This window comes from Camponotus vicinus, unplaced genomic scaffold (genome assembly GCF_025532165.1).
Source record: "Camponotus vicinus isolate PSW18456_S1 unplaced genomic scaffold, iyCamVici1.0 SCAF_5, whole genome shotgun sequence".
NCBI classification, from domain to species: domain Eukaryota; kingdom Metazoa; phylum Arthropoda; class Insecta; order Hymenoptera; family Formicidae; genus Camponotus; species Camponotus vicinus.
In genome coordinates this window covers 18598166-18606810 of record NW_028141977.1, presented here as the reverse complement: position 1 = coordinate 18606810, position 8645 = coordinate 18598166, and the positions used below count along the sequence as shown (strand labels likewise).

General features: G+C 37.1%; 1 protein-coding gene across 5 annotated transcripts in view; it reads right to left on the bottom strand.

The window, feature by feature from the left end:
* The window catches only part of Syx1a (syntaxin 1A), a 79622-nt gene that overhangs the window by 8699 nt on the left and 62278 nt on the right, over window positions 1-8645 (bottom strand). For 2 of the 5 annotated variants that reach the window (XM_083100736.1, XM_083100734.1), the window contains 2 exons: window positions 1618-4301; window positions 585-971 (listed from right to left, as the gene is read on the bottom strand). In XM_083100736.1, coding sequence (XP_082956862.1) covers window positions 4224-4301 — 78 coding nt within the window. In that variant the 3' untranslated portion in view covers window positions 585-971; window positions 1618-4223. The other 3 variants (XM_083100735.1, XM_083100733.1, XM_083100732.1) reach the window with 3 other exon arrangements.

Genomic DNA, 8645 nt, shown 5'->3' with positions numbered 1-8645 from the left:
TTTACATCTTCTTTAATTTCTTTTGTTTTATGTATTAGCATTAATTACTATTGAATTATAGCATTAATTAGTATTCATCCTACTAACATTATTATTCAAATTATTCTACATTATTATAAAATTAATCAACATTATTATAAAATTATTATTAAATCAAATCGATAAAATAATATTTACAAAGAAATTGTTATTCGACATATTTTTGATGGAATGCTTCAAGATTCAATAGCAAACAAATGTGTATCAAGAGAGTTTTTCGTTCTTAATGGTATCTTATTGTGCAAACTGTGTGAAAAAATATCGTTCACCTTTATCACGTTTACCTTTACATTATCCAGCATTATTGGAACCTAGCTACAGTAAAATATATCTAATTCTTCAATCTAATATCATCTCTTATTTTCATGAGAAACACATATGTTATTATTTCGGCACGTAGCAGTGAACCAATCAAATTATAATCATAGCTACGTTGTCGAACCGCGACGTTAATAAAGAGCGATATATGCTCTTATCATCGTCTGAACATTTCTGATACGAGATAAAATGTCAAATGTCGCACGATGTTATGCGTTGGCACGTACCTGATTTTGGCGTTCACAGTCCGAAGTATCCGCCGATGGTGGTAGCGACGACAACGCCCAACACGGCGAGACAAATCATGATCATGATCTTCTTCTGCACTCGGCGTTAACAGGTAAAAGTTTAATATAATCGATTACAAGGTTTTCTCTCTCGACGCTTTCCCTTAAATCTATCTATGCATATCATTCTCTCTCACTCTCGCTCTTTCTCTCTCTCTCTATCTCTTTTTCAAACTCAATACCTCGCTCGTGTGCTCGATACCTCTGTCCATTATTATTATTATTATGCTACACATTACAATTGTTCGCTTATCGATCTATCGTAGAACACCTGAAAGAAATTGCATCTTGCTCATGACCGGCGTGGATGACGCACGTTGCGATAGCCTGTAAAAAATTATGAGCGTGTGATTTATCCGACAGAAATTGCGTCTGAATAGCGAGAAACTGTCTCTCACCATCAATTTTAAATTTGAATTATATCAACAGTCGCAATCATGTAATATAATTCTGATTAAACAAATAATTATGTCATATATTCGTAACTTTCATAATTTTATCTTTAGTATGCAGGATGATGTATCTTATTATCTACAGATTCTTTAATTCTCAAATAAATTCTTCTTTAATAATCTCCAAGAGATTTTACGAATTTTTTACGAATTAAATCGAAAAATTTTAAAGAATATTATTTTTTATTAAACTACAAACAGACTCTGAAAGAATATTAATTTATTGTGAAAAAAACAACGCACAAATTGAATCTTCGTTAGGGAAAAATTGTCCCAATTTCTATTTCCAATATAGTTGAAAAATTCAGAGATGATGAAGAAGCATGGAAAGAAATAAAATCAATTAATATTAGATATACTAGATGTTAGCGCAATCGTTTTCAGAAGAAAATCAAAGCATTTCGACATATAACTAATTAATCTTGTGCATCTTTTATATTTGTAATGGAACGAAATAAAAAATGGATGTCGAAAATGATTAAAGAGATTCGCATCAATCGGAAAAAAGCGGAGATACAGACCTTTGTTAACTCTCGCCATTAGCGTCCGCTTCCCTCGGAGCTGCCTTCTTTCCTCAGTGCAATTTCAGCGGTGCATTCTCAATTAGGTTCACATTCCTATCCTCTTTCTCTTTTTCCGCAGCGAGCGTAGTATTCCGTCAAATCAATTTACGTTTGGTGAATCTACCGTGAATCGAATCTTGCGAACGATCGAACGCTCGCCTGTCGTTCTTGTTCTCCGTTTGTACAGAATGCGCCGCGAAAATCCTATCACCATCTCTTCCATTATCCTCGCGACTCCATCATCATTTCGTAAGCCGAGCTCGCAAATTCGAACAATCAGCGCTAATTATTGTTACGCTTTATTCCACTCGCGCATTTTTCATTATTTACAGAAGACAATTATTATTTCTCCATTTTTTCCTTTCTTTGCGAGGCGGCAAGTATAGTAAAGACGATAAAGAAAAAAAGGCGGCTGGTCGCGAACGATATCGCCGTCTCCTATCTAAGATTTTTACTCCTCTTTTTTTACGCTGAATACACCCGAAGAGAGAAGAAAATTCCTACTACGCTATCGGCATTAACGATTAATATTGTTATTCTTTCTTTCTTCCTCATTATTATTATTCTTATTCCTATTATTATTACTATTATTATCTGATCTATACAAATTGCAATTATTTATATGTACAATGCGCGCGCCGCATCTGTGTTGTGCGGTCTGCATTGCGACGACGGTGATTACTCGAGTTCGGGCGATCGATATTTGTTCATCGGAGCGTGTGTACCACGTGAGATATACGTCGTCGTCGTCGTCGTCGCGTGGATTAGCGTTTCGATAGAGAGAACGGAACTCCCCCTCTTTCTCTCTCTCTCTTTCTTTTGTAAGAGAGGACTAGAGTACTCGGCACGAGGGATGGTGGCGACCGTCTCTGTCGCATTTCGCGCAGAAACGATCTATCAATTCTGTGGGACGACAAATCCGGAAGCGAGCTCTGTTACGTCGCCGATTCAGTCGATTCCAGTGAGATGGAATCAAGGCGGTGATAACAAATAGCGATTTTCATCAAGAGCAAGGATTGATAACGCGAAATCGAGATGACGATCGAGACGCGCGCAAACTTTAAGCTGTATTCTTTTAGTCAAATGTCGAGTGATTTCGACGTAAATCTAAAATTTAGAAAGGAATTTAATAGATAAATTTAATAAACAAATGATACATTATTATTTTTAACTCTCTTTTTATTGTAATAAATTTTCATGGTAATATTATAATCATATGTAGATAGCAATCTTCTTGAAAATTCACACGATTGTCGTCATAATTTTTTATTTTAAAGAAAAATTGAAAAATAGAATTTTAGATAAAATTAATCACGCAAACATATAAACATATAAAAGTCGAATTACATCTTGAGTATATTGCTGATAATTTTCTCACCAACGATAATGGTCGAGATTAATTCTCAATATTTTATAATTGTAAAAAGGAAGATGAAGTAATTTGCTATCGCCGCATTTCGAGTAATTGAGAATCTTTCCGTTAAATCGGCGGCGAACTTTGCCCAAAGGCCTACTTTTGGAAAAGGACGTGCGTCCCCGATTTCACGTATCGTGTATGATTCCCGATCGCGCGGCTGTTGTCTTTATTGTGCACTCGTGTCGGAACTTTACCTAAGAACGATGAAGTGGCAAAAATAATATGGAAAAAAATAACAAAAGGCAGTGCGATAGAGGTGCGCTCTGAATACAAAGGAAAGTTATCGACGATAGCATTATCGATCAAATCACCCAGGAAAGAAAACACCGATCCCCTCGACAATCTCCTTGTCTCTCTCGGTGTTTTTTTTTACTCCGTGTTTCTAAGACTTAACGCAAGTTACGTTGCGCGATAATATTTTAAAAAGAGAGTGCCTAATGTACCTTTCCCTCGCGAGCATTTCGAAAATGTTAGAAATTATCGCTTTACCTTTGCATCGGTTTTTTTTCGGCAAAGAAAAAATATACTGCCCTTTTTAAAAAAAAAATTTGTGCGATATATTATATCGTGTACTTTCCGATGTATCGAAGCGATTACTTTTTGAATTTTTACAGTCGAAATTTAGTTCCTCCTCATCGTTCCTGGCTTCTATTAATGTTACGATATCTGTGAAACGTTTTCCGGAAATTTGCGACATCCGTAGAATGGATTCTAATTACTCGTCTTACTCAGTATGTGATCGATAATCTGTTTAGTATCGACATGCGTGATCGTAATCGACGATATATTACAAGTGACAATAAATAAACATACAAACGCACGAATTTTATTATTTAAGAATCGATAATAAATAAACGTAACGAGATGTATGTCTCGCGAAACCCATCGAAACCCGCGAAATGTATCGTTATTTGAATATCCACGAAAAGCGGGTTCAAGATCGATGCTATTTCCGTTATTACGATCCTGTCTCGTCGTTCCCTTTAAAAGAGGGGAGGGACCAGGCAAGAGCGAGAGATGACAGATATTTTCGTCTCAAAAGTATCTGTCCGAAATATTTGTTCTTTATCTTTCTTTTCTTTCTACTTAAACTTAATCTGCGAATGTGTTAATTCCTTTTTTCTCGTCATTGTCTCGTGCACTTAAATTAACTTAAACTAGCTGCCAAAATGATAACCAGAATGATGACCGCTATCGTCACGCAGATCAATATCAGGAACAATTTCTGCAAAATAAAATAATTCCATGATCGTTTGGAAAAAAAAAACAAAAGAAGAAACGAACCGATGGTTCTGCTTGATGGTTCTGATTGAATTGAAATTGCGACAGTTTCGAATGAAGATGGAGAATAATAGTTCCGACACTTCGAGCGTATAATTAGAGAAACTTAATTAAAGTGTCTACAAACATATTTACTATTACGCTTGAATTATGCTAAAGCAATCCTCTTCAAATTAAATGAAGGACTAGATGTATCAACATTTTCGTCGAACAAAGTTCTACTTCAGATTATTCCTAGAATCTATGAATAAAATCAAACGCAATGAATCTGAAAGACCGTCATATATAACATAATTGTGAGAATTATAATATTATATAACATAATTGAAATAATATATCGTATGAAAGAAAAATATGAAAGATATTAAATTACAGCGAGATGACGTCATACATCTCAAAGTGTCGAATCAAAAATTTTGCAATCCTTTATTAAAAATGATAAATGCGTGTCGGATCGACATAAAATGATAAATGATTTCGGACGATATATGGCTGGCCTCGAATTTCCTCCAGAAACCGGGGTGTTTCCGCGTCTTACTTAATTTTCTGAGATTAATCGCAAACACGGGTTATCGATAGCAAGTAAATCCGACAAGGTGAGAATCGAAAGCGCGATTATCGGCGAAATCGAGATGGTGCGATCGACGAGATATTTCAAGACACCCCTAAAATGACTGGAGGAAATGTCGAGCGGTGTAATGAAGTGTACTTACTGTTAACGGAACGAGCGGATGCGATAAATGCGAGTTAATACGTTAATTAGTCGTTCGTTACGGAGATTAGTCGGAGGATTATCAGCGTAAGATTTACGGAGAGACGCGCGTGTGTATGTATATGAGTGTGTGTGTATGTGTGCGTATGTGTATGTTATTAGGATCGACGCCCGGGACACCCGTTTTATTACATTTGTGTGCATCACTTCTCTTTTTATATTTTTCTCAACTTTAGTACACGTGCGACTTTTACGTTCAGAACTCTCACACAGGCGACCGCCACCAGTAATTATTCCACATCTCCACCTGATCACACTGCACATTCAATCTCATGCGTTTCTCCCGGGCTGATTGCGACTAAGTTTCTGCATTTCATTATTGTTACATATCATCATTATTATTATTATTATTATGTCATTATACTATTATTAATATTATTATTATTATTATTATTATTATTATTATTATTATTATTATGACATATTTGCTACCGCGTTGAACTCTTTTCCCCTTTCTTTCTCTACCTTCTCCCTCGAAATTTTTAAACGCCCTGCGTTCGCCCCCCCGTCCCTTACTTCTCCCTAAAAACACCCCCCTTGGCCGTTTAGTTTCTCGGAAGGCACCCTACTATTATGGCGACTAGTATGACCGCCGCTATTAGGACGCAGATTATGATGAAGATCATTTTCTGTGGACAGAAAAGCAGAGAGGGCTACGTGTAAGGTACGCGTATGCGCGCTTCGTTGCAACGAAGAATCGAAGGAATCAAAGAGAGAGAAAAAAGAGTCTATTGCGAGGTAATGTTGTGCGACGTGCTTCGTGAGAAAATTGTCAGAAAAGGTGACAAAGGTACACGTATTTACGAGAAAAATCGGAAAAGTAAAAAAAGAGAAAAAGAGAACGAGAAAAACTATTTTCAACGATAAAGAGTAGCATAAGAGAAGAAACTATACGCGAGTGCGGTGAATCGGAAATGAAAAACCTCAAAGCTCGCGGGAAAAAAAGGAAGCGTGGGTGAGAAACAAATATAGGCTTAACATATTTGCTCATGCTGACTTGTATTGCCGCGTTATAAGTGATGCATTTTTAATCGACGAATCGCGTTCAAAAAGGGAGAAAGCAAACATTTTATCTCAACTTTTCTCGATATGCCCGCAATTTTTTTCGTGAAAAATAGCAAACGTACTCATATCTCTCGTTGATTGTTTAACAAATATTAACTTGTAAATAAAAGATTAAAATGTTGAACGAAAAGAAAATTGCAATTACTTACAAAGAATAAATAAAGAATAAGAGATCAGAGACAAATCGCACTCGATAATAATCTAATCAAGATATAAAATCAAAAGTTTTTGCGCGAGCAAATTCGATGAGAAAAAAATTCGCAAAAATTTGATTAATATTTAAAGACAAACAGAGACGAATTTGATCAGAATCTGTATACAATATCAAATATCTATCATAATATCTAATATATATCGTTTTCTCAGAAATATTCAAAAAGAGACAAAATATTCTTCAATATTTATAAATAAAAAGGAAAATTAATGCGATTTTATAAAAAGATATCCTCTGTTACTGTCTTTATAGAATTAGAAGAAATAAATATTTCAATAAATTTTTTTTCATCGAATTACTCGCGAGATGCAGAAAACAGAGTCGCGTTAAAAACAATCGTTACTTCTGCAAGTATTATGAACGACCACTTTTTTTGGGGAGAGGAGGTGAATTTGCTGTTAAACACAATCAAGCACATTCCTCATACCTCTAATAATGCGGGTGCGTTCACAAACTGATTAATCACAAACACCAAACCGCTTTGTTCTAACCACAAAAACTCGTTGGTCCGCTACCTTTATACTTCATTACATCGTATTCTGTGCAATCTAAGAAACACAGCGCATTCTTCTAACGCTGCACTATGAGTCTACACTACTCTCGACATCGACTACGCCTCATCTCTTTTACCACAATCCCACGATGGACATCGATCGCGAGATACATCGTTTATGCTTGTATCACACGCGACTAGACAGTAACATGATTAGCACCAGTGCGATTGTACATTGTACTAGACACAAGATTACAGGTCAATCACAAGAAACAAGGATCGGATCCCACTCGATACGAGGTGTCTGATCGCAGGTAGTACCAGAGACGAAGGGAGGAGCAAGAAGGAATTTTAGCAATTCGATTTATCTTAAGGCGAGCATTTAAAATTTAATATATTCCGAGCAAATTACGTTAATATATTTAAAATCCGCTATCCAATTGTTCTTTGCAAATTACAATTTAAGATAAAAAAAAAACTTTTAGAAACTTTCGTTCCTTAGATGTGCAAACATCTATATTTTCTTGAACATGGACATTCCTGGAGCTTTACTATTTTTAACACTTATTCTTCGGGAAAGTGAGTTCCAATTGAAACGCATCCAAGTGAAAATGTTAGCTCGGAAGAGAGGCACAATGGCGAGAGAGAGGTCAAAAGTCTACGCGAAGACCACGCAGTGCGGAGAAAACGATAACAATGCGAGAGGAAGAATGTCACCCCCGCGATAATGTTTGGAAGTTTGCTGTCGCGCTTGATAAAACTTGAAATGAATTTCTCTTTCTCTCTCTCTCTCTCTTTCCCTTTCTCTCCGTTAAATAGGCACTTATTCCTTCTTGCTCCTGCCTGGCTTTAGTCATTCGGCGATGTCGTTTTTTTGATGAACGCCGCCATCAGAGAAGCGGTTCCTTATCGCGAGAACCGTACTTTAGAGACGTAAAATCCTCCGAATCAACTCGCGCAGGAAGAAATTCATTCTTCTCGGGGAATGGATTCTGAGGAAATTGTCTCGATGAAACGTCAAATTCGCGATGCTAGCGAATAGAAAAAAAATTTAATTTTTTCCAAGTCAATAAATTACTTTCTGAACGCGATTGCGAATTAGCAGCGTTCATGTCGGCCGAGTCGATCCGAAATTCGTGAAAATCTGCTCCGTTCTCTCTTTACATGAATTTTCGTTAGCGATCATCTGATTATGCGCTATCATAAAGAGCAGATTTTCGTCCCGAGTTTCGGCACGAGTTCGGCCGCCTGTGTGTCTGATGTGTCTGATGTTCTTTACCTTACGAGCTTTGCTTTGATACTCTTCGGCTTTGATCAGCTCGCCCCGAGCCTGGCCCACGTGGTCGCCGGTCTGATTCACGCAGTACTCAATGCAGTCCACCATTTCGCCCTACCGTACCGACACGTGGGAAACGGGAAAAGGGGATTGGGGACGAAGACCGGAAGGGATGATCTCGAGGTGGGACCAGATCACCCGGGGGAACAACAACCTCGGGAACGGATGCACCCAGGGTTACACATTTATGTACATATAATGGGCAAGTAGAGAGATAGAAGCAGCGTCCCCCGCGGCAAGAGAATACCGGACCCCCGGCGTCGTGTTTTCACATTGATACACAATCATATACGATTCGAATTAGTATCGACAGCATAGAGATTAATACACAAGGTTAGTAGTATAAGTAGTATAAGTAGTAGTAGTAGTAGTAAACAGAACAGTTGATGGACAGAGGCACACAATTAG